The sequence below is a fragment of the Aythya fuligula genome, chromosome 12 (genome assembly GCF_009819795.1).
Source record: "Aythya fuligula isolate bAytFul2 chromosome 12, bAytFul2.pri, whole genome shotgun sequence".
Taxonomy (NCBI): Eukaryota; Metazoa; Chordata; class Aves; order Anseriformes; family Anatidae; genus Aythya; species Aythya fuligula.
Genome location: NC_045570.1, coordinates 11327217 through 11353251, shown reverse-complemented (window position 1 = coordinate 11353251; position 26035 = coordinate 11327217). Strand labels below are relative to the sequence as shown.

The window sequence follows — 26035 nt, the reverse complement described above, 5'->3', positions numbered from 1 at the left end:
AGTACAAAACTGATCTGTGGGAAACAAATGGAAACACTAAAAGCCTGTAACCCCCCAAATTTTTAACACCACCAGTGTATCTAGTAGTACAGTCCTGTCTTGGCACAGGGATGAATGAGGTAACTCCCAAGGTAACAGGCTTATCCATCTCTAATTGCTGTAACCTTGCATGTCTGCTTTCTAACGTTGGCCCTGGAATGCCATAGGAGTTTTCTGAGCCATGTGCTCACTTCGCAGTGCTTCTGAAGGATATTACACTCATTAACTATTAAGCACCTGAAGGAACTGCAGGATCTGTTACCTAGATTTAATACTTCATATTTTGCTTGAATAGATATTCAGGCTTGGACATCTATTTTTACAACAGATCAGAGCTAGTATCAACATGTATCTTTAAAAGTCAATAATACAGAAAGAACATCATCATCTACCACCCTGAATCATTCGTACAAAGTTCTGGAAGACTTTTTTTTTTTTTTTACGCTATCGTAAAAAATTAGCATGTAATAGATCTTGTAGTTAAAACAAAAGTAAGGACAATTATATTTTCAGTTCTCTGTTACCATCAATTCAAGTCCACAGAAACAACAGGTAATAGCCACTAAAATACAAATTGCCTGTTATTTTTGAAATACTGTAAAGTATCCATGGTAATAAGGTTGAGATATTGTGGGTCTTTCACTTCTGTTTGTTGCTAACTGTCTATCTCCACACTTGAGACACTTTTGCAGGTGATTATTTGATATGTAACCTTATGGAAATATATATATATAGATAGATAGATTTTGATAAATTCAATTTTTGTTAAATATGTAGATGCTATTGCCTAATATATAAATTAGCAGTTAAGACAGAAATCAGAAACACTAATCCTGGTTCAGAGGCCAGCCTCTTTTCCTGTGTTAAGGAACTCTCTTGTCAGCCGGGTCGTGCATCAGCGGGGCTGAGCATCCCATCAGGTCCTCAGGGAGGAGGAGGGAGCAGTCACGCAATTATAGGGAACAGACCATCAGCGGAGGAAATCTGGGCTCCAGTGTGCTTTCATTTCCATGCTTTTGATTTCCACCAGGTTTACAATGGTATTAACCCTAAGCCCTTCACCTCGTTGGGAGGCTGGAATTAGGCTCACCAGCACTGGCCACTCATCCCAAATTTATCAGCAGCGTATTTGTTCCCTGAGGGCCTGGTTCTGCCACTCGTCTCCCGTAGAGTAAACAGTTCATGAGTAAAGCACTGCTTAGCCATGAGTAATGGTGGCAGAATCCAGCCCTAAGTCAGGCTAATGATTTTATTTTGCCTTATTAAACTAGCGTTTGTATATTTTAGTGTGTTATTTTAACAGCTATAAAAAGACTTCACTAAACAAACATTTTCTAGTATGTTAATTGCTGTGTTACGAATTCTTTCATTCCGTTCAGCGTATAACCACATTTATAAGCTGGATAAGTAGAGACACATACAGACTGAACGGCACTCATCCTACCTACACATCATAATTCTGCCACATTCATTTCAGTCATCGGTCATGAAATGCATTTGCTGTGCTTAACAAGAAAAAATGTAACTTTCAAATACAGGTACAATTTGCATTTTTCCGTCAAACTTCCCTTGCATGCCACTGACATGGTTCCTCTGGTCCTGTTTATCTTTTGTAACAGAGAAGGTGAAAACCAGCCTCCCATTAAACGTAGCGTTTGCATTTGTTCCCTATAGCCTCCGCCAGGCATTAGTCTGTTGGTCATACCTGGGCCAGCAGGCAATGTGCTGGCTTCCCAGCACCCGAGGGCTGCCCAGCTGGGGTCAGCTATGCCAGGGCTCGGGCTGGACGAGGTCCCTGCGGCGACTGGAGCTCAGCCTGTCCTCATCGCCCCCTGAATCCTTGGCATAAAGCTCCATGGGACATGGGCAGACGCCGCTAATTCAGGTATGTGCATTGTGTTGGTACCACCAAACCAAAGCAGCAACAGCGCTGCCATCACTGGGTGAGAGGCCGGGGCTGTGGCAGGTGGTAACTGCCGAGCAGCCCAACGCAGGCAGCGCGGCTGCAATTACTGCACTTCAAGCCAGGCCAGTTCTGCCACCCCTAGTCCTAACAATGACTTGGGAGAGTGTGAAGGGCAGAGTCTGGCTGACTTGCACAATTTTAACAGAAGCAACCAAATCATATTACACTATAATACGAACCTTCAAACACAAAACTTGTTACAGGTAAGAGCGAAATATTTTTCTTTCAATGAAATATGCCAAAGTTCAGATAACTGCATAGGAGCTCATACATTGTAGATAATACTTCTATATCTGGGAATTCATTTCATTTTAAATTGTGGACTTGCATCTGAAATTAAACAAGCACGTTAGCTAAGTTAAGCATGTTAGCTTGATTTCTAGTACTCTTACTTTCTCCAGTATGAAATTCTGGTTACTTTTCCTCTTCTGTCTTCCAATTCATTCTAACTGAACTTTTAACTAAATTGTTAGTGAAGATTAGAAATATTAATAGAAGTTTTTATTACTACATAAAACCTGTGTGTATCGTACAACTGTTGCTGTTGCTCTTATTTGAACCCTGTGAGAGTTCTTGGCCTTTCACGGTTTCTTAGTAGAAAACTTACATTTATTTTAGCCATGAAAACCAATGCAGGAACAAAAGTTCTTTAATTTCAAACAAACTCCCAAACAACCATCGCAATGCTCTCTAGTTTCCCAAAGGTCCCAATCCTGCAAGAACTGCATTTCAGTTCAAACTCTGTGGGAGTTGTGGGCACTCAACAGAATTAAGTTAATACCTGAGAAGATGCACAATTCAAATAAAACATTCCTGCCTATACAAGCCTTTTCTTGCTATTCCTTTAAACATCCCTTTCCTGAAATCATGGCACTATAAAGGACAGGATGAAAAAAGGGGTGCAGCAAATGTCAGACCTCTTCCTTCTTGCCTCACTTACTGTAACTTCAAGTGGGAGCTAACCCAGTATTTTTACTAAGATTTTCAAATCTGACTAGATCTGGGCATTGCTGCCACTAACATCAACCCTGTACAACCGGGCATGCTGGGAGGTTGGCAAACACACAGATACTGGTTTTATTTTAATATAAATGGGCTAACTCCTTGCTCATTGAAGTCAACAGAGAAACTCCCACTGGATCTCAGTGAAGGCTGAAAAATTTTCAAATGTAACTCATTTACCTTCCAGGGTACAAGCCAGGCCCTCTGCGTCCTTTGCATGTGTGGATGCCATGAAAACAGCACATTTAAGTCCATAGCAGGAGCAAGGAGGGTGGACACTTAAGGTCTGCAGCACCTTTATAAAATGTAAATGGTGACAGCTAACGCACTCGCTTTGGTACCCGCTGCTCATGCAAACTGCTAGAACATGTCATCTGCTCAAACAATATCCCCGCACTTCTGAGCCCAGGGATATGAAAGCTTAGAAACTTTTTTCTGTGATTCTTTTATTTATTTCCAGACCAGCAGGAACAAGTCACCAGACATGGGCTGCCAGGGACCCTACAGCACGGCACTGCCTGAGCTAAGCACAAACTCAAATCTGCCCATGGTGCACATGCCTGCCTCCGCTGTATCAGGATGCTCTCCACTGAAACGAATGGGAACAATACCAGTGTCTGTGGGTATGGATAAATTAACTTTCTGCTTACAAGAAACTAAGGCAGTATGGCAACACTGGCAACAGTTGGTGGGCATGCCAGTTTGCTAAAATGGTAATGCTCTTCTCTTGCTGAGAATTATAATATGGAAAAAAACAGCTTATCTTACATTCATCCTCTTTGGTTTTCCTGCAGCCCATCCTTTTGTCCACTAGTGAAGCTATGCTGATTTTGCACAGTCCCAGCATGTAGCACCACTGCAATTACGCTGCTGAACACCTTGTACAACTCACACCACTGCTTGCTTTGGCACAGAGACACTGCAGGCAGTTACAGGCAGACCAAAGGACACAGCTGGCTGCAGTTCTCTACAAGTGAGAGATGGAGTTGCACCCAGTTCTCTCTATCCGCATTTTTGTTGTTACGCTTAAAATGATGACTGCATCATGCTCCTGTTTATTTTTACATTTGATTAAGCTGTACTCAACATATTTTTCCTGGCTCACTTAAAGAAACTGAGCATGTCAAGACCGATCTATTAAAAAGTATTTTTGAAGGGAAAACAACCAACAAAGCCTTATATCCACATCAAGTTAGAAGACTTGGGTAACAGTTTTTGCTGGAGAGCCTGAGCAGTTGGCAGGTGATAGGCAGAACCAGAGTGCAACTTCCAGTAGGTTTTTTTGTTACTGCAGCAAGAAAAGAGTAGGGAAAGAGAAGCAGCTGCACGCCGAGATGTCAGCTGCAAGAGCCCGGTTCTGCAGCCACGTTCCAGAAGAAAAGGGAAGCTCCTGACTTGGGGCTCCGGAGGGAGAACAGGCATGCCACAGGGAGACAGCAATTGATACACCTGCTGCACAGAGGATACTATGGGCTTAAGCTTGGGAAAAACTTGAAAGTAATAAGGAAAGCGTTAACTGTAGGATTCTGATGAGATACTGAAAGCTGAACCTGGCTTTTTTATGTGACTGAGAGAGATTCATTCTTAAATACAATGCTATGGTCATGGGTTTGATTCTGGTCCCAGTGAAGTCAAGGCCAAAACGTCCTTTGACTTAATTGAAAGCAGAAGCCAGCCCCCGCTTTAACCCTCGCATCTGCAAGCAGAATATAACTGGATGTGAACAGAAGAGGAAATGTTTGGAGCTGGTTACAAATCCATGCCTTTTTTTTTTTAACGATTAAAAATCTGTCATTGAATTTTTCTCTCATTCAACAGCACTGTTAAGTACTTCTGGCCTGAGTTCAGTTCTCGTTCCCTCCCAGACAACCCCAGCACAAGCAGAGGGCCCAGTTTCTCTCTATTGTCATCTACTGATTCCCAGGGAGTTCCGCTAGCCGAGTTTGTCCATGAAATCATATGTAAGTTCTGCAATGGCAGAATTTAGGCAGCGGTCTCCAGGAAGGCATACCACGTTCCCCAAATGCCAAAGCTGCAGCCTCTGATGCAAATCATACCGGTACAAGTTGCTGGCATAACATCGTCAACACAATATGACACCAATGTTAAAAGGAGTCTCTGGTTTTCATTGTCTGCTTTCTTAAGAGAGAGATTTGCTGCTGCAAAAGCTTCTACCAGATCTAAACGGATTACCTGCAGCACTGGTAGCATCTGCTCTCCATTAGGACAGAGGCGTAACGGGAGCCTGCCCTTTGGACTGGGATTCCTTCAGCGTTTCAGCTTTACGGTGCAAATCTCAGTTTCCAATGCTTGCCAACTGATCCTTTCTGAGTCTGACCGAGAGTAACGCTGCAAATGCTGCATAATAGCTTCCCAGCATCCACGTGCAGGATTCCTTTCAGGTATTGCTTTACGTGGTCCTCAGCAGATAAAAAAGCAGGAATTTTAGCCTTTGAACTCATACCATACTACAGTAGAGTGAAATCAACACAGTACACATGACCACTGGAATACCTCTGCTTAGCCTATTTGTCCTGGTGCCCAGCTCTGACAGGCAGGCAGTCGTCACAGTGATTGCATCAATAAGGAATGCAAGAAGTGCACACATGCTAAGCTAAAAGCCATCCTGGCTGGCAAAGCTTCAAGTGAGAGCAAATTAGGTAAAAGCAAAAAACAAATGCAAAATCTCCTAAAATGTTTACACATCGTTTCATTTTTAAGCACCAAAAGATTAAAATACATGCTAATCACAGCAAATGAGGGGAAAGAGTAAGTAATTTGGTGGTTAGAGCACGGAGATGAGAATTTATAACTCTGGAGCTTAACTCCAGCTCTGCAGCTTCTCCCAGCTACAAAGATCATGTCAGGAGAGCCACCATCCTGGTGTAACCCTGTTTGTATCAATGGAGCTATCCCAGGGATGAGAGTTGCAATACTTACCTGTTTCAGTCACCAGATTACGCATTTACTGTCAGTATGGCACAACTGAACAAGCTGACGTGCTGCAGGGACTAGGCAAATTCATTAATTTGTTATTTTCACCTAACATAGAAACTTGGCAAAATCAGTGTGGCCAGCAGCAGTTTGGGGCACAACCCGTGTTAGCTGCAGCCTGGTATGCTCCTCACCGTGTTACTATGGCGTGCTCAAGAGATCTCCCTTATGCTTTCCTATAGGAATGCTGTGTTTGCATGCCTACATGTTTCTTCTATTTAAATATACACTTTGTTCTTAAAGAATTTATTAACCCATGCATAGATTAATTCTGATTTCAGTTATACAGGTACAAATTTGGAGTAACTCCTTCAAAGCCAGGGGAGACATCTCTTTGGGAAGGCTATCTGACCACAAAAGGTACGTGCACCTACCCATAAGGGCAGGAATCTTTGTGTCCTCACTTGCCTGTTGATTTTACGTATTCAGATGTCTGTAAAAACAAGTACTGGGGATAGCCAACAGTATATAGCACCTCGCTATAGTGCTCAGGGTCTTGTAATCCCTTTCCTCACATCCTATCAGCATACATCCCTGGTGTAATTCCGCAGAGGTCAACAGGGTCACACCAGGGATTATTTTGGCCAGGCTTCTTATAAGGGCAGTTTTCTAAATGAATAGGACTGCCTTTGTTTTCCTTTAAGCTTACAGTAAAACTCTCATCAGCTTTACTGGAAGAGACGTTTGACCCAATGTGCCAATATCCAAACCACCGCCATTTACTTCAGTGAAAGTAGGAAAGGAATTAATAAGGTCCAATGTATTTTTAAATCTTAGATTTCATAAATGATCACACGCATGTAGGTCACAATATATACACAGTACGACACCTACGACAACCACCAGTGGGATCATTAAAATAATTAAGTTAGGCCTAGAGACAAATTCATTTCATAACACGTTCCTTACAAAACAGACACCCCTTGCTTCATAATCTAGGGAGTCTGTTTTATAAACTTCCTAAGTAGTTCATGAAATATCCCCCTAAGCAGACCAGGTCTACTTGCCATTGCAAGGTCTTTGTAAGTCAAAAGACAAACACCAGCAATGTGTATTCAAAGACCAAATATGAAGAGGCAACACCTCTTCTGCTCCACTGGTACGGCGGTTAGCTGTGACCTCAGGACACGATTTCCAGCTCAAAGCTACTGAATGTGCACCTTTACATAACTCTGTCCATGCAATGTGTGTGCTCAGCGCACAGCGTACAAAGAAGAAATCAATAAAGGGGATTCCCCTTTCTTTTAACTGGAAAGCTGCTACAGCTGTGAACCTGGGCACAGGTGCAATACTTCGCACCATGTTCATCAGCAGGAAAACAGCCTCCACTAGCAGCACATAAAAGGAGGAGGCAGGTTGCTTCCATAGCATCCTATGGGAGCATTTTCTCAAAACATGCTGCTAATGCTGATGCTTTTCATGTTAGCACCCTGAAAATGACTGCTGAAAAATACTTAAATTGTGCTGCTGGCACAAAAGTGCCCTGGCAGGTGAGAGGTGAGTGGTAAGCAAAAGAAGCAATGAAAAAAAATGACAAAGGACTTGACCAACTAACCTCAGAAACCACTATAAATATAGAGCGTTAAACCAAAAAAATGTTGAATTCTTGGTCTCCCTGTATGCTGGATTTTCTTTGGGAGTTTCAATAAACATGACTAATTTTCAAACCATTGTAAATGGGAAGGGTAGGCATTACTAACGGGCTAAACTCAACTCAGTGACAGTCACATTAATGATGCAAAAGAACAAAGGGAAGAGCAGAAAACGAGACATCAGCTGAGTTTTGCACTGAAGGTACTGGAGACACTGTCCAGCAGTCCTGAACCTCTCTCAGAGGCTGTAAAGGACATCCCTCTGGCTGCAGCCAGGCTGCACGGACTGCACAGAGAACACCTCCTCTCTCTTCTTCCCTTTTGACCAGCTGAGCCAAACAAGCTAATATCTAGACAGGAGTGTGCAATTTCCTCAACTTCAGGTTTTTTGAGCTGCCTGTGCCAGACTTAGCAACACAGCCATAATTTTATTTTTGTTAAGTCAGATGAGTGTGATTTGATATCTTCTCCTCTCTGTTATTAGCTTGGTCTGTCCCTTCCTAGGTGCTGTAATATCCATTGATGCCTCTACCTCCACACAACCAGGGCTGTAATACACATGTACGTATACAGAGAAATAATAATTTCAGAAAAAGTGTTCATCAGAGACTGGCTATGTAATATCTCCTTGCACATTTCATTAAATATTCCAAGTAAACATACAAATAATTCATTCATTGACAGGCCCCAGTCTCAGCACCCAATTACAGTAAGATTTGTGCTCCCGAAGGGTAAACTCTGCTTTCCTCTCCAGAGCCTGCGGGCAGTCCCCGGGCAGCAGCTGTGCTGGGCAAGGCAGCGTTTATGAAGTCCAGTAAGGAGTAAACACCTTTATCACAGCAGACAGCTCAGCTCTGTTGTGGCTCCCTACATGCCAGTTAGTTAGAGATCCTGGAGAGATGGACACAGACAGGTCTGAAGAATCAGCTTCCATTCAAATTCCTTCCCTTCCATCTCTTGCAGTCGCTGGAGTGAAGGGTTACATTACAGGGCTTGTTCTCCTTTGCCAGCAAAGCCACCTCAACCTTGGGGAACGCAGGGAAACCTGGCTTGGGTGTACTTCCACAGGCTCTGCCCGATTTCTCAAGGCAGACCCTGAATCCAAGTTTTTTTCCCTCTAGTGAAAGGTAGAGACAGAGCATCTAAAATCATATAAAACCATTGTTCCCAGCTGTAATTACATCTCTGTTTTCTTTCCACACAGACCACATCACTCTTCCCTCTTTTGGGACAGGCGATGGATGCCCCGGTGCTCCCAGACCTGGCACTGGTGTGACTGCTCCTGTAGAGGCTCCGGCCAGCCCAGCTTCGAGGAGGGAACGGCTTCACAACTCCACCCACCGTGCTCTGCCCTGCGTGCTGCCCAGGAGCTGCCCTGGGTGGGTCCTGGCAGCAACTCCTGCCTGTCCATAACTCCCCCCCTTACCCCAGAGCTTGTTGAGCACTGCATGGACTTGGGTGACCGCAGCCCTGCAGCACCCTTACAAAACAGCAACGCTTTGCTGTGCAAATGGTTCATTTTACAGTATTCAATTCAGAGTCTGGGAATGGGAGCTCTTTTCTTGATACAGCTCCCACTCAGGTAAGCACAGCACCCACAGGCTTAGATGCAGATGGGGGGAGAGGGAGGATGGGAAGTGGAAAGGCCCTTTTAAAGAAATTTCTTCATTAAGTGTTCTGCTGGTCAAAATTCCCTTGGAAATCAAAGATTTGCCCCATCAACAGCCAAGTAAGAAAAACTCCCAAGATTTATCTCTAAATTGCAGGTGGATGAAATTAAACAGAAAACGATGTTAATCTCCATGAAAATTCCTACAGTAACTCAGAAAAGGCTCTACGCATAACCCAAACCTCTGCATTTCTGCTCCTTCCCTTGCTCCCTTCTGCAGCACACCCCTGAGCGCCTCGCAGAGCAGCGGAGCCGGGGGAGCCCCTGCCAGGCTCGCCCCTCCACAACACCGGCGTGCCCGCGCCCAGGCTCCGGAGCCCTGAGCATCTGTAGCACGCAGGAAGAACACTTGCTCCTACCTCTTCAGGTGTTTTCCTTTAAAGTCTGTGTACGCTTTAAGTTCACAATATCCATTAAAATTAATGAGCTTTGCGCTGCAGCTCACATGCAGCTGCGTTTTGTAGAGCTTTGCCTGAATGTAGGCTGCGGGCACCGACTCAGAGACTCTTTGCCTTTTGGGTAATTCACAGCGCTTCTTAACGTGGTTCTGCCGGAGCCTGCTGTCACCCCACAAGGGACCGACCTCCATGGGAAGAGCGGTGCTTAGCAAGGGTACAGTATGCCCATGTCCTTTGTGGCACTGAGCAGGTCTACAGGGAGTGAGTTACTGAAGAAGGGCCGCATGCCACGCACGTGTATGTACCAGGGGTGTGAGCTGTGGTCAGCATGGTATGGAATTGGCACTGAGGGCTTTTGGAAACACCTAAGTTAGCATCGATGCTAACAATGATACAGGGTGAAGGAGAGTGTGCTGGCCCAGGAGGGCTGGCGTCAGTTCTGCTCCACCTGCGACCCCGCTCTCACGTGTGCTGTAGTTTAGAGGCCACAGTCAAGCTCTAGCTATGAACAAGTCTGGTCTTACCTTCCTGTCCAAGGTACAGGGCTCATTTAAGAACTGATTTACACCCACCTGCCAGTATGTGGTGACAGAATTTGCTAATTGGCATTGTTTTCTTGTAATAATATCAAGAATCCACACGTGATGGAAAATTAGAAAATTAGTTGTGGTAACGGGGGCACTGGACTGATCCTATATGAGCAAAAAATGTGAGATGCTCTTATGTATGCTAAGTCTGGAGAAGTACATACCCTGAACACATTTGAATTAAGAATTTCCCTGCTCCCTCTGGAGAGGAGCAGAACCTAGTAGGGAGTCCTTAGCATAAAGGACAAAGTGGAAAATCTGTCTTACAGATCTCAGTAACAGAGGTGTTTGAGCTTATAAAGCCACTGTCTCTGGCTGTAGGGCGTCAGCAGTCCTGGTCTGGCAGGGAGGAACGCATTTCCCTGGAAGTCAGGCCAGCCTGGTGTGGCTGCAGAGAACGAGGGAGAAGGAAAAGATCTGAGGTGTTAGTGCTGAGTTCCCCCAGCCAAAAAGATGGAGGTGTTGGAGAAAAAGGTAGGGGGATTTAAAAAAAGCAGACATTTACAGTCTACACTCGGAAGGAAGAGCTAGGTAGGAAAGGTTGCCCAAGTGTGGGTTTATACAAAAATGAGTTTGCTTTGACAAGAAAAAGTCAGAGAAGACACATGCTTTAGGGGATTCCCTGGTAAATCCCCCAAAATGTTCACGGGTTCAAAATGAGGTAGGGATATGCCTGAAAAACTCTACCATGCCTCTTAATAGCTATGGTCATGTCACTGGTTTCTGAAACAGTTAATAAATAAATAAATAAATAAAGCCTCTGCTGGTTTTCTTTGGAGGACTCCAGAGAAGTGGGTGATGAAGCCAGGGTGCCCCAAGAGCTGTGGTCAGGGCGTGTACTGTTAGCACTGCCTGCCTGCTTTGGGCCACTGAGACAAGAAGTTCTCTCCTACAGAGGCAGGAAAACGGCCAGAAGTACCAAGGAAAGATGGGTGCTGTAGGTTAGCCAGGCAAAGAAGGGCCAAGAGCAGGCAGGTCCCGACCACATTGTGCTGCCCACCACTAGTGGGGAGGCTCCCACCAGGAAGCCCCTGCTTCAATTCCAGTTATCCCTGCTTGCCTCTGTCACGTGGCTAACGCTGCTGGAAGTGTGACCTTTTACAACTATGTTTTGAAGAAAAGAACATGCTTATCTTTAATAGAGGCTTATACAACAAATACTAATTAGCCAAGAATGTAAAGTAAATATATTTACCTTTTATAGCTGAACAACTTACAAAGAGCTCACAGCAATTCTCTGAGATAAACGTTATGCAGGGTGGTAAAAAGGACAAGCTTCTAATGAAAAAGATCTTGTTCTGCTTTCTCACAGAAATTCAAAATTGTATCAAAATTGTCAGTGAAATGGCAAAGCGTAGGCTTGCTGTGGTATAAGGGGATTTGGAACTTTTAATTCTTTTCCACTTAAAGTCAATGAGAAGTGTGTCACTGAACTCAGTGGGAGTAAGGCTGGATCATCTGGCAGCATCTTTGGGTACTCCTCTCTGCACATTAAGAGCTTGGACTTTTTTTTGTGTGTGTGTGTTTTTTTTTTTTTAAGGAACTGAGTCTCACTCCCTTGGATAAACACAATTTGCAACTCACTTTATAAATGTGCTAGAGCCTTTGCAGCCTTTACGGTCTGTCACATAAATCCATATTCAAGTGTCAATGTGTGAAGGGGCTGCTTTAGAGGTCCTGTGGGTGAAAACATGAATGGAATTTCTAGAGGAAATGCTCTCAAAGATGAGTAATTTGTCTGCTTAGCTAGTTACTTTAGAAATAAGATACTGATGGTATGAGTATTCAACGGTGTTTTTTCTTTGCACACCTGTAGCTCACAACTACCAGAGTTGGCAGTTTTGATGGGAGAACTTCCTGAAAACAAACTATGGAAGTAAACCTCAAGTCCAGGTAAGAAAATGTCAACTTCCCTGTATCCCCCAAAAGCTTGTTAACTTTAATGGCATTTTCAGGTGTACAAGGATAGCAGCCACGACTAGCTGTAGGAAGAAGGATTAATGGTATGCTTCCGAGATCATTTTCGTGACTACCATCATTATGCTGTCACTGATCACAATTTCTTTTGTGTTTCTTGTTTTCCTTGCCTTTCACCCTCTCAAAGGCCAACTTGCTTATTTATATGGTGTTTCATTCAAAAAGCTGGCTGTAATGAGTAAGGTGAGCATGACCAGTTTAGAAACCATCTTTGACAGCGGCTGTTTAACCCTCTTTCTTTGTCACACCAGTTGTGTGCTGCTCGAGTGTTCTCTTCTTTAGAGATTTTATGTAGCCCCATAAAAATTTACGGGAAAGAGGGCGTCTACCACCTTTAATGCCTAATCTGGCACCCTTTACTTATGCAAATTTAATCAGTGGACAAATTCTCTTCTCCCAGCAGCTGCACTAGCACAAACAACATCAAAGACTTTGTCAAAGTTGCTCCAAAACAACTCTGGGATCACTGAAATGCAAAATTTGGCCTCCAACTTCACATCACCAGCTAATTCCTCACGTGAGTAAGACTCCCAGAATCAGGTCCTTTGTTTCCATGAATTAGAGCCAACCACATAACTTGGGAACAGTCAAGCAAAGCAAGCGAGTGGGCTGAGCACAGTCAATCCTAACAAATTACAATAAGAAATGTATCACGCTGCCTGCTGTCAGGTGTAATTTATGTCATACCAGAGGGGTGACTGGAGAGCAGGTATAGGCAGGAACTGGTCATACCTATACTTGCTCCTGCTGGGCCTGATCTGGCAAGCTGCTGAGAGCTCTTCCCTCCCTCTAAAGTCAACGTGAACTGAGCTTATTCAGGACCTAACAGGATTGGGCCTCCTTTAAATACTACTGAAGGATAAACATGATTTAATGATTATTTTTCTATTTCCCTTTAGCATGTGACATCTGTGTATACATACCCTGATTTTATTTATACGTGTGCTCATGATCTGTATGTGTCCTTAAACATACATGCATTTTATATATTGCAAGCTAAAAACCTGTTTGGGATTTCAGAGCACAGAGAAAGAAATAGAGATTGTAACACAAACAAGCAGGAAGATTATTCCCACAGCTTTCACTTTTAGTGAGTGCAAATTGTATTTTATGTGACATGAACTAAGATTTAGCAAAGCATTTCAGCATATGCTTACATCTTTTGCTGAAACAGAAGCTACAGATTTGTTTAATTTCTTAGATCTGAAGTTTACAAGCTCGTGCTCAAACCAAGAGTTTAATACGCTGTCCAAAATAATCCAGGAAGCTCTGCATGTGGATGAGTATGGCCATGCCTCTGTATGTGGCCATGCATGTCGTCTGTGAGCATAAGCTAACAGTGCTCTGGCATTACTTCCAGATGTCTCACCCAGAACAGCTATCTCCTTCCTCCTGCATCTGCTAGAGACCCGGTTGCCTCTCTCATCCCGACCACTGCAAAGACAGCCTGCACCTCACGGAAGCAGCACACCAGGGCAGTGGGGCGCCATCAGGAGCTCCCAACATCCCCACTGAGACAGCTGCAACTTTTGCTCTGCTCCAACTGGGAATGAGAGCAGCCAGGCTCACAGGGCGGTAACCAACCAAGTCTATCATGCACTGCTGCAGAAAGCCAAATGAAGCAGGAAAAAACAAAAGTAAGGTTTGCTTCTAAACTTCAATTGTACCCTCTGCCCATAACATATGTAGCAATACATCCTGTTGGTGCTGTCGAGGGTTTATCTTTTGCTATAGAAATCTATCTGGTTAGTAGTTAATCCTTCTGATTCACAGGTCTAGTACTGTAAACTCTTGCTCCAGTAAGAACTGAAGTTTGAGCAGGTAAAAAAGCATTCAAGCCTTATGAGATAACACTGCAATACAGACATCATACAGTACACAACAAAACATCTGGCAGCACATGATCTGGTCACAGTTTTGTACTTTTAGCTTAAATAAAAGCACAAAACCTGAGGGAATACACTTACGGAATTTAGCAAAAAGGGAAGAAAAAAAGGTTTGAAACCAGTACCCTGTTCTCTCTGAATAAAATCTATGAATTTATGTATATTTTCCTAAAACTTACATAAATGAAGTTTTTATTAAGCAAGTCTGATATGGGCATATTTTAAAAATAGTGTCAGCAGTGATATTTTAAACTGAAGAAACAGATGTGCTGTTCCATCACAACTGCTGAATCTTCTCTGTATTTTTTATACTATGAAGCCTTTGTCTGCTTCTCTGTTATAAATCTCTCCCCACTGAACAGATTTCTTCTCTGTGATCAAAGAACTACCACACAAACATCATTAAACGGAATCTGTCCTGAAAAATTATATTGTTTTGGCCTAACCATAAAATATAGGTATTTTAATAATTGTTTTTTTTCCATAGACAATGTTAGCAGCTATGTCTCCTTGGCATGAGATCACAGCTGTGTGCTTTATGACATCAGAGATTTTCAAGGTGTCTCCATAAATGTCATTTATTGCTTGGGAACCTGCCAAATCTGTGCCAAAAAGAAACCTTAGTTCTTTTAAAGGAGAAATCTTCAAATACATTTATACCTTTATATGGGTTGTCTATAGCAAAAAATAAAATAATCTGTCCCTTTGTGAAAACACTGGCCATGAAGGTAGCAAAACCTCCAACATCTAAATCTGCTGTCCTGAGCTCTGGTTTTCTTTTAAGTCCATAGTGCCTGCTTTAAGCAGTCTGACAGGCACCCTGATACTTCACAGCTACCTACAGCTTCTGATGGTCGCATACAAGGCTCTTAGCCTTCCGAAGAATGAACAGCCTGAATGACAAAAAGCTGAATCTCTTTATTGATCGTAACTGTAAATCAAAATCAAGTGTGTCTTAATACACTATTCCAATTAAAATGTTTCAACCCTGCAGTGATCCCTTCCATATTACCACTGCAGGCCTGATGCTGCCCAGCATGCCCCATCTGCCATAGTGCCCAGTACCCCACAGGACTGGGACCTGGGCAAGTATTAATGAGACTGTCTCGTAAATACCAATATTTTCATGCCACCACTGTTCATAATTTGACATATCTGGAGTCCCCCCTGCAATATTGGCCAGAACCGAATCCCTCTTGCCAGGCACACCATTAACACGTTCAGTACTAATCAGCTGCCCTTAACCACACAAACTCCATCTAATCTGTGGCTACAAGCACACAGAGCAGGTACACTGGCCACTGCCCACGGGACGTACCTGCTGCCACAGAGGCACCAAGCTATGCCTGAGTTTAGGATTTCTGCTGGCCGACAGAAGCATCCATCAGTCCCTGTGTAACCGAGCTGTTCTGTTCTCCCAAAAGAAGGAAAATAAAAAGGATTTTTTTCTACATCTGAAAGAACGAAGTCACTGGGTATAATTGGAAATAATCCAGGACAGGCACACCAACAGGTGCTTCACACGTAGCGCTACAGTGCTGAAGACGTTGAAAGAGAAAATGAATAGGCTCTCTAAATAATACATAAATTGTACAGGCGTTTTTTTCTATACAACCCCAGTGAAGTTAATGTATAAATCGGAAACTGAATTATTCATAAGTGGTGAATATATAATAAATCGTATTTCACACTGCAATGTTCCACACAGGTACATGCGTATTTCCATGCGATGAACAGAAAGAGGCAGAGAGCCTGAAAGCACAGAGGTCTTACCTGGAGTCCGGGTACTTCGTCAGGGTAGCCAGGCTGCTGGTGTACATGTGTCCTCCTACATCGATGTGCACAGGAGCGTTCGACTTGGTGAGTTGAGCGGGGAGAGGAATTCCTTGAGCAGCCAGAGGAGAAACTGGGGACCGTGTTAGAGACAGACGGGACATGCTTCTTCCCTCCTGGAAACGGAGGACAAAAAAGAACAGTTTCTCTTAAATGTAGCAGTGTTTTGCCTTTATTTCCAGTGTGATCACAGATCTAATCAGATCATTTTTGCATCTGCCTGATCACATATTCAGCTAACAAATTATTGCCACCACTGTAATTAAGTGTATTTGCATCATTTTCTTCAAAGTACCAGAGGGGAAGAGAAAGATGCTTATTAGCAATAAGAAATCAAGAAAAAAATTTTTCAAGGTGTCAGCCTCAAGGGGCATAAAACAAACTGCAAAATTCTAATTAAAGGTCGCAGGCTTATGTGTTAGATGTGAAATATCCCCTGACAAACGAATAACCAATTTGTGAATTGGGATTCAGGGGTTTTTGCAAGTTTGTCTCAGTAACGAGACACCTCTAAATTAGTGACTTCCTCAGTACCTAAGGCATTTAGTTTATACATGTAGTAAATTTCACATCAAACTAAGATCAATTTTGTGTTTTATTTTCAATAATTGCAAAATAAATGGATAATTTTTAGTTAAGCCTTAATATTAGATATAAAGAACTAATAAGCTTTCAAACTGAATGCAATTAATACCCAGAAGCAGTGAAAACAGAAAGATACATAAACTGACCTGTGTTTTCATGACAAGAACCGTTAGAAATTGCTACACAGCCTGGCACATGAAATTACAAATTCAACAACCCACCTAATGCTTACTGCACTAAAAACATTTGAAAACGAGTGAAATTACTGAATCGAGTCCAAAATCTTCAGCTGATGTACTAAGCAAAAAATACTTAAATGTTTTACACATGAAAAGGACTACCAAAGCAAAAGAAAATTCCTCAGTTCTCTTCAGGAGGAAAAGCACAGCTTATTCTGCATTAAACGTGTGTCTTAAAGCTAATTTCAGTTAAATCAGTATAGATAGCATACATGCCAAAGAGCAAAAAACCTTCTGTAAAAGTTCATGAAAATGTCCATCCATTCTCCCCCTTATGGGTAAAGCAACATATGTAAAGCATTATGGCCGAAGACATTTCTGAATATAATCTAATTTTCTTGGTATTTTGTTTTGCAAGCATGCTACCAAACATCCAGACTCTTCCTTACATCTGACAAGCACTTTACATACAGAATTACAAAGTGAATTCCCGTTTCTCCCACGTTACTTTGACAATGTTTCTTAAAAATCTGAAGGTGGTCTCGCCTTTCTCTTAGCAGTAAGTATTTTGCACAAGGTGCCTGGCTACGCCACTCAACGAGCATACAATTAGCAACATTCTTCATAAAGCAAAAATAAAAATCTGAGCTATACAGAAAGGAACTGAAAAATCCTAACACATCTGGACAGCTTCATAAAGTCATCACAACATCTCCATTTACTGCATTTCATCTAGTTTAGCTCCTAAGGATTTCCTGCATCTACAGCGCAGCAATACATCACCCCATTGTGAATCCACATCCTTTTCTCTTCGGAGGCAGAATGGACATCTGCACTGAACACGAAGCAAATACCAACTCTGTCCTAGGACTTGTGTGTCAGTCGATGTGAAATTGGGCATTAACATTTTTACTACAGCACCACCTTCAAGGAAAGTGATTGAATCCTTTCATGACTGAAGATGTTGCTTGCTCGTTTCCCACAAGAGCCTGTTGTGGGCAAGCTGTACTAAATGCATCGTACAGCATACATAGGAGAACTAACTTTTAAAAACAACTTAGTATGCAAGTACCTGCAGTATTTTAGCGATGTGTTTACTAATCTGTGGGTGCCTCAGCTGTCTGCCAACACAAAGACTTTTTTTTCCTCTTACCAAAGAGCACTGCAAACTCATGTTCATTCTCTGCTCCTTCACTTAAATGAAAGGGTCAGGAGACACAGGCTGAATGTCAACCCTGTCTTTGTTCAGACCCTAACTATTATCACTAATGATAAAGGTACAGACCTCGCGCGGTACAGAGCTGCCTTAGAAAGACATCTCACGCAGTTTCACAAAAGAAGTGCCTAATTAGGACTCATCTGCACCCCTTGTTACAATTTCCAAATGAAATCAAAGGGCTTCCAGTCCTCTGTAAACGAGTCTTGTATTTAACCGTTTGTCTTGAAATACAGACTTCAGTTTTAAAATATGCAGAGATAGCTAAAGATCAAGTGATCTGAATCTATTTGTGCATATTTAAACACTGCTGCTATCTTAGGATTTTGTTTAATGTTAGTATACCAGTAAATTCCTTGATCTGTAAAGAGTCTGAGATTCTCAGTGAGGCCATACTCACACAGTAGATATTTAATTTATACTATTCACTGGAGGGACCTTTTGAACAATCCTCTGCTTTTGGCATCTCTCAGCTAGAGCATGTGTTGAAAAAACACTTAATTATAGAAAATCACTGGAAAGCTAAAATAGTTCTCAAACTTTTATGGCTTTTCATACTTACTGAGGATGCTACTGGCTTTTGGGGGGAGGGGAGGAGAAGGGGAATTAAAAGATGGGCTTTTCCCCTGCTTGGAGAGCATTGGCATTAAAAAAGGAGCCCGCCGTGTTTATTAAAGTTGCGGAGTTCAGTCATTTTGTAGGAGCAAATTATCAAGGGCCATAATTGTTGAATACTGCGTTAAGGACATTGAAAAGACTCATAGTGCTCCAACAAAATAAACATCCCGTATTTCTTAAGGTACCATAACCCTACTAATGACTCCTTCCTCTTCTTAATGTAAAACGCAGATAAAATTCATCACACCGAGTAATGCACTTATTTTATGCACAAAGCGAAATCCTAAATGTATTTATCCAGTGAAAGTCTTTATGCACATATTTTCTAATACTGATGTGAAAATTAAAACCTTAAGGGTAAATATTGCAGAAACACTAACAAACTTCATTTATTAAACCATGTAAAATAATCCCTGCTCTTTAGTTGCCTACAACAGGATACAGCATCCCAACTAGTGGCACAGGCAATAACCCTGCTCTAATAAGTAACACAGGAACCTGCTGAAGGCAAAATCAATAGAGCCTGATTCCCAAATTATCTGAATATTTAGTTTTTCAAACATTACACACCAAGATCTTTCAGAGCCAGCTTATCTTTTTCTGCCTTTCTAAGCTAACTGCATAAGTACTGCTTGTAAAAACTATTTGCCCATGCAAAGTGAAATAATCACAATGCCATGCTCATTTACACACAAAATGATTTTGTGTCCCATTGTGCTCACAGTTGTTCAGCTCTCTAGGGGTGATTAAACTAGCTATGCTGCTACAGCTTGAGATGATTTCACTGAATCGTTTCTCCATGAAGTTGCTTCTTTGCTAAGCTGTTATTTTAACCATAAAAGGTAAACAGAAGGCAGTTGTAAGAGCTCCATTCAGCTCCGTGCCCAGGGCTATAACCCTAGGGCAGAGAATGCTGAAAGACTGCAGAATTTTCCAGGGTGTTGCCTTTCTTGCTCTAAAGCCTTCAGGAATACTGTTCATTTAATACACACTCTAGATGATACATTTCAGATCCTACTAAAAGAAAGACTTCAAAAGTGTAAGAACTTTTGGGCGGATGAAGCTTTCCCACCTCTGCACATAGCTCGGGGCCATGGTAACCAATACTGCTGTTGATGTTGGGAAAATACAGTAGAAATAAACTGCAGAGAGCAGAGCAGACAGATAGGGACAAGGGAGGTGAAAGGTTGCAGGAGAGAAGCAAGCAGCAGTCTGGAAGGGATAACAAGAAAAAAGGGGAAGGAATGAAAAAGGAGGCAGCTCCGAAGGAGGGACAAAGTTAAATCAAGGAGCAGGCACTTAAAAGACTACAGATGGGAAGCAAGGCTAATTAAGGATGTAAAGGCGCTTTGTTGCTAAAGTTTATTGTTGCCAGGATAAAAATTAATTGAAACTAATGCTGTTATTCACTCGGGCAGTTTAATTCCTTCGTGCGCGTTCGCGACGCCAGCCGAGGGCTGCAGGTTGAAGGCGCTGCCGCAGCCGGCTGGCTCCCCCCGGCCGCCGGAGATGGGGGGGCCCCGGGACCGAGGCGGGGAGCAGGGGGCAGGGGGGCCTCTCCCCGCCCTCCCCGCAGCCCCGACCTCGCCGGGGCAGAGCCCGAGGCCGCCCCGGGGCTGCGGGAGCGGGCGCGGAGGCCCCGGGAGCGGGTGCGGAGCCGGGGCCCGGCTCCGGCGGAGGGGCCGGGGCGCAGAGCGGGCGATTACCTTTGTCTCCATAAACACGCACGGCGACCGCTCGGGTCTGCCTCCAGAGCCCCTCGGAGACAATTGTTTACGGCGAGGAGCGAGCCTAAAGACAAAGAAGGGATGGGGTTACTGGCCGCCTCCGCCCGCCGGGGCTCGGCGATTCAAAGTCCGCAAACATTCGCGCACACACCTCCGCGCCGGCACCGTGACACAGCGGGTCGTGCCCAAAACTTTTCCGGGGGGGGCAGAGGAGAGGGGGGGCTCCCTCTGGAGGTCTCCTCACCGAAAGGAAATAAAAAAAGGGGAGAAGAAGACGAGGCTTTCCGCTGTCCCCCCTGCCTCCTCACCCCCCGGCCCCGCGGAGACCTGCGGCCAGCACCGCGCCCGCCCGCGGGACTTGCGCCTGTGCCTGCCGCGGGCACCCCATGCCCGAAGGGGAAATTCCCCCCCCCCGAAAAAAAAAAATAAAAAAAGCACAACATGGCGTCCTTTACTTATTCCCACATAACAAGAAAGGAGATGTCTTAGATGAACGCGAGGAAAAAAAAAAAAAAAAAAAAAAAAAACACAAATCCCCGCTCCTGTGCAAGCCCTGCGCAGCCAATGGTGGCGAGCATTAGCCCGGCTAACGCATTCATTTCGCAGAAGTGTGCCACATCGCATGCAGCAGCCCCGATGCAAACTATAGCCTAGAGTGGTTTGAAGTCTACCCCAGCCCGAGCCTTCCACTCTCACTGGCGCCAGAGTTTCATTCACAGCCCGCCCGCGGCTCCCAGGCGCAGCGCTCCCCATTGTCGCCCGCCTTCCCTTTGTGCCCGGCCGCCGCCCCCGCGCAAGCCCCGCGCAAACCCCGCGCAGCGCTGCCCCCCCCCCCCCTCCCCTCGTACCGTGCGAGGGCGCGGAGCGAACCGCGCCGCCTCCACCGCCGCGCCGGGGCCGGGCCGGCTTCAGAGCCGCGGCCGGGGGGGCGGCAGCGCGGGCAGCCCGGGCCGCGGGGCTCCGCCGGCGGTGCCCATGTCGGAGCGGAGCAAAACAAAACATACACGCACGGACACACGGCCACGCAGCGCTAGCGAAGCGGGGAGGCTCGCGAACGGCTCCTGTAGCTTTAAAAAAAAAAAAAAAAAAAAAAAAAGGAAAAAAAAAAAAAACCGCCCCTCCGCTCGCTGCTCCTCGGGAGCCGAGTTAGTTGGGAGAAGAGGCAGTTTCCCAAAAAAAAAAAAAAAAAAAAAAAAAAAAAAAAAAAAAAAAAGAGGGGGGGGAGAGAGAGGAGGAGAGGCGCGGTGCAGCGCGATGCGCAGCGCAGGAACGCACGGCGCGCCCCGGCCCGGCCCGGGCACCGCGGGAGCGGCCGCCGCGTTGCTTACCTTGAGCGGAGATCTGCGAGCCCCCCCTCGGCTTTTTGGGCTCGCTGGGGTTTGTGTGTGGCTGGGTTTAGGTTGGCTTTTTCTTTTTTTTTTTTTCTCTCTTTTTTTTTTTTTTTTTTTTTTTTTTATTACTGTCTTTGCCGCTCGGATCCTGCTGTGATTATTGTGATTTTTAAAGCTGCTCTCTCCTCGCTCGCTCTCCCCCTCTCTGTTTTTTTTTTTTTTTTTTTTTTTTACCTTGGTTCTTTCTATTTATTTTGTCTGTGCGCGGATGTGTGTGTGTGTGCGAGGGGGGGAAAAAGCCTTTAAATGAAACTGCCGAGGCTGTTATGAGAAGAAAGGCAATAATCCCGTCTCTAAATAACAGAGGGAAGGGAGAAGAGGAGGAAAAAAAGCGAATTCTTGCTCAGGGCTTTGCAAACGCCTGCAGGGCAGAGGATTAGGCTACAATTAGCTCAGCCCTTTGCTCTCGCCCTAGCTAATTTTGCGATGAAAATTGGATATTTTCCCCTCCTTTTGGTGAAGGTCCCCACATTTATTCCCCCCCGACCCCCCCAATAAAATCAAACACAACCCCTTGACAACGGAATGGGGCCGGGAAGGCGGCGGGCGCCCCAACCCGAGCCCCCCGGCGCCGCCGCCGCCCGCGGAGCCCCTCGGGGCTTGGAGGGGGGAAGGGGGGGGCGCGGAGCTCCGCGCAAATCCCGCGCAGCCGGCCCGGCGCTGCCCGGGGATAACGGTCCGGGGCCGGGGAGGCTCGGGCTCGGGCCGCCGTCACGTCCTTCAGCAGACTTACTGGAGAGAAGAAGGAGGAAAAAAAAAGGGGGGGCGAAAGGGGGGGAAAAAGCTGATTTTAATCATTGTCATTTGGTCTGATGTAATATTTCCCCAGGCGTTTTCGACTAGGCATAAATTTTCGGCTCCCAAATAAGTAACGCAGGGCACGTTTCTCACATCTCTCGGCTCCTCGGTTACAATTAGGGTAGCACCCACTCTGCACTTGTTGATAAACTAGATCAAGTTCAAAAATAAATAATAAAAAATAAAATATATCAAAAAAAATACGGCGGGCCCCCAGCCCCCAGCGCCGCCGGGGCGCAGACAGGGGGTCCGGGCGGCGGGGGGGCCGCAATTATTGCCAGCCCTCGCTCCCCCCCGCCTGCCTCCCCCTCCCTTTCACCCTTTGCTAATGTCTCGCATTGTAAACGCCAAATTTCCTGTAGGCCATTAAAACCAAATGACGTCTATCGACATGCATTGTGCTATTGCGGAGCGCCCTGGCAGCCCGCCCCCGGCCAAAAGCGCCATTTCAATTAGAGCGCACGGCGCGATGGCGCGGGGCTCCGCGGGCGGCTCCGCGGGCGCGCAGCGCGCCCGGAGGGGACGGGAGCGGGCAAGCGACACCCCCCCCCTTCCTAAAAAATATATATATATATATTATATACGTTATGTTTTTTAAAGCAGAGCCCACCCGCCTTCAACTTTCAGCTCCGGCCGTGTCCGCGCCTTTCCGCGAGTCCCCGCGGGGCTGCGCTCTGCTAAGGCGGAGAAACGGGGGGTGCGGGGAGCTCCGCCGGGCTGCACCGCGGCCGCGGAAGGGGCGTCCCGTTGGCGGCGGGGCTGCAGCGCCTTCTAGCCGCCGAGCGCGGCCGCGCAGGGAGTTACGCAACGCTGCGCGGGGCCGCCCGGCTCGGGGCGGGGGCTGCGCGCCCCTCCGCGCACCCCCCGCGGGGCCCGGGGCCGCCCCGCCGCGGGGAAGGCAGGCGGGACCCCGCCGCGGGGAGCGGGGCTAAAGTTACCTTCCGTGGCAGGAATAAACAGAAAGTTTGCTCCTAAGGGTAGCTTGCCTTTTTTTTTTTTTTTTTTTTTTTCTCGAGTACAAACTACAGGAGAAGAGGGAAATTTTCTCATTAAAGTTACATCCCTGCAGTTAGTTCAATTACTTGATATATGCAGAAGATGTTGTAAATTTAAAGATTTAAATAGCTTACAAAGATGCCGGAGGCTCCATCAGTTAATTTCCTTAATTTATGGATTTTTAGCTGAGCTTCTGAAATGAAAAGGAGAATGAGAACTAGGTCAGCAGAGAGATTTGCATCCAGAACAGACTAAAATTTGTTTTCCTTGACCATCCCACCGGCCCAGGTGTGATCCTTCGCCGGGGTCACCGTCCCACCTCTGACCTGTGGGCTGTGACTCTCTGCAAGCGAGCGGCACAGGAGGCTGGATTTTATCCCGCAGTGACCTCCGAGCAGAAGCGTGCCCCCAGACAGCTGCCTCACCTCCTCACCCGACCAGGCTGCAGCCTGAGTGGCCTCATCTCCCATATTTCCACTCAACAAGTGGAGGACGGGGAGGACGAGATCCACTGAGGCTCGGTGACCTGGCACACAGCCCCAGCTGTGCTCAGTGTTTCTGTAGGGGCGCAGGCAACTCTTTGGGAGGACTTGGCTACTACGTTCTGCTGTGAACTACTGACTGCTAAATAAATAAATAGGAGAATCTTGAGCAGCAAGCAGAGCATCGTAGAAATAGGATGCTTCTGCACTGAGGCAAAGCAAGGAGGAAAGAGAAGACCTAAAAATATTGCACTGAGAAAAAGTAGAAATTGTTTCCTGACTCATCCCAGCACATCTGCGACAGGTACCATTTAATTGTGCCGCATGGTAATGGGATGCGTGGCTAATAAAGATTTGTTGTGTTTGCTTGCAGACCAAAGTGAAGACTTAGGAGCACTTGGGATGAAAGAGGCACGTGCGTGGTACGTAGCTTGTGCAGGATTGTTTTTACAGTATCTAGAAAAGAACAATGTACTTGGGAGCTTTGATTTTTTTCTTGCCTAGCTTAATGCCAAGGATAATAAAAGTGCGCATTATAGCTCTATATGCACTCACTCTTTTCTTTCTTCTCACTCAAGTGTGCGAATGCCTTTCTGTTGTTGTATTTCAATATGTATGAATATATACATATGAATTAATACTTAAAAGATTGATACAAACTAAACAGTTTTAGGAAGCAACATTGCAATATGATTAGTATTGGTGTTCGTGATTTAACATTTCTTTTCCCACTAGATGAAGTTTCTAAGATTTGCAAGGTACATGTCAAGGACGGGTATATAAATGGATTTTTATTTATTCACAACTCCAAGACTAATTGCTTCTCTTTGCCTGAAGGCCAAGAGATTGGTTTTAATATGACACTTCAAAAGTATTCATAGAACTACAGAGATACTAAGTGTCATTGTTTAAGAGAGAAATCTCGCTATGCTACTTGTGACCCTGAAAATAAAATCTTCCACTTCATTTTGAATCCTAATGTTGTTTTCCAGAGTTTCACTTGGAGCTCAACTATTAAGAAGTGTACAAAGGAAAATATTAACTAGTGTGTAGCGAAAAAAAGAAGAAATACTGTTAGAAGTGAACATACATAACTTATTTTCTCAACAACTCTATTATCCTCCTTATAAAGCAGTACAAAATTTATAACAGAAGATTCCTGAGCATGATTGTATGATATTATAACGAACAGTGCTAAGTTATAACTCATCATGGTGTTTTAAAACTTCTTGGCTAAATGCCCAGCATGTGTTTATTAAGATACTAAATACTTCAAAATAAATACTTTGGATTTTTTTCTTATCAGCAGTTGTTTGTATTCTGTGTAAATGCTTAAAAACTGAATTGGGCAGAACCACTCCATAATGTGTGGTTGTTGTTCTTTTTTTATCTAATTATTACGGAGCTCATTTCAACTTTTTTAATGAACAGATCAAAAATTTCCTGACAGTCTTAAGACACTGTGAAATAGAAGTCCAAAAAGAACCCCATGTCATTTTTCTCCGTTTTTTGGTGTTTTCCAAAACTATTGCCTTGTGTATTTTTTATTGAACAGAAGATGACAGGATCACAAAAAGATACAAATTTCAAGGAATAGAAATTTCCTAGATTTCAAAAAAATGTTACAAATGCATTTCTAATTACATACAAAGTAAAGATCAGGTTTAATTCTATTGTCTGTGTGAAAGAAGGTACTGTGAACTGAAAAATAACATCAATCTCTTCTACACCATGATGTACGAATTAGCGTAACGACTTCCAGTCTGTACTGCTCTTCAAGGGCCTGTATGAATTTATTTTGGTAGACCTCATTTTTTCTTAGTGCTTTTTCTTTTCCGTGTGTGTCATAACTTGAGGTTTGAGCCTGACTTCAGGACTTCTCTTGTTACATATCTGAACCGGAGGTTGATCCTGGCTTCCCGGTGGTGAGGGTGATGTTCCCACTAACTGCAAAAACTGAAGGAAGAAATCCCCAGACTGCCTGATCCTCTCTGAAACACCTCACGCCCCAGTGGGCATTTCATATAAGAAAGTCTATCGTCTAATGGAATGTTTAAAGCAGGTTTAATTAGTTTTTTGTTCCATTAAAAAAAAGGAATC

At 44.6% G+C, this 26035-nt stretch overlaps 1 protein-coding gene across 3 annotated transcripts in view; it reads right to left on the bottom strand.

Annotated features, from left to right (window-relative positions):
- Positions 1-22186, bottom strand: part of KCTD15 (potassium channel tetramerization domain containing 15) — a 43125-nt gene extending 20939 nt beyond the window's left edge. Inside the window, exons 1-3 of one of the 3 annotated variants that reach the window (XM_032195373.1) lie at positions 21597-22186; positions 20248-20332; positions 15884-16059 (exon numbers count right to left, since the gene is read on the bottom strand). In XM_032195373.1, the coding sequence (XP_032051264.1) occupies positions 15884-16059; positions 20248-20259 (188 nt within the window). In that variant the 5' untranslated portion in view covers positions 20260-20332; positions 21597-22186. Of the gene's footprint in view, positions 1-15883; positions 16060-17490; positions 17572-20247; positions 20333-20939; positions 20958-21596 lie in introns of those variants that run through there. The other 2 variants (XM_032195374.1, XM_032195372.1) reach the window with 2 other exon arrangements.
- Positions 22187-26035: the final 3849 nt, after the last annotated feature.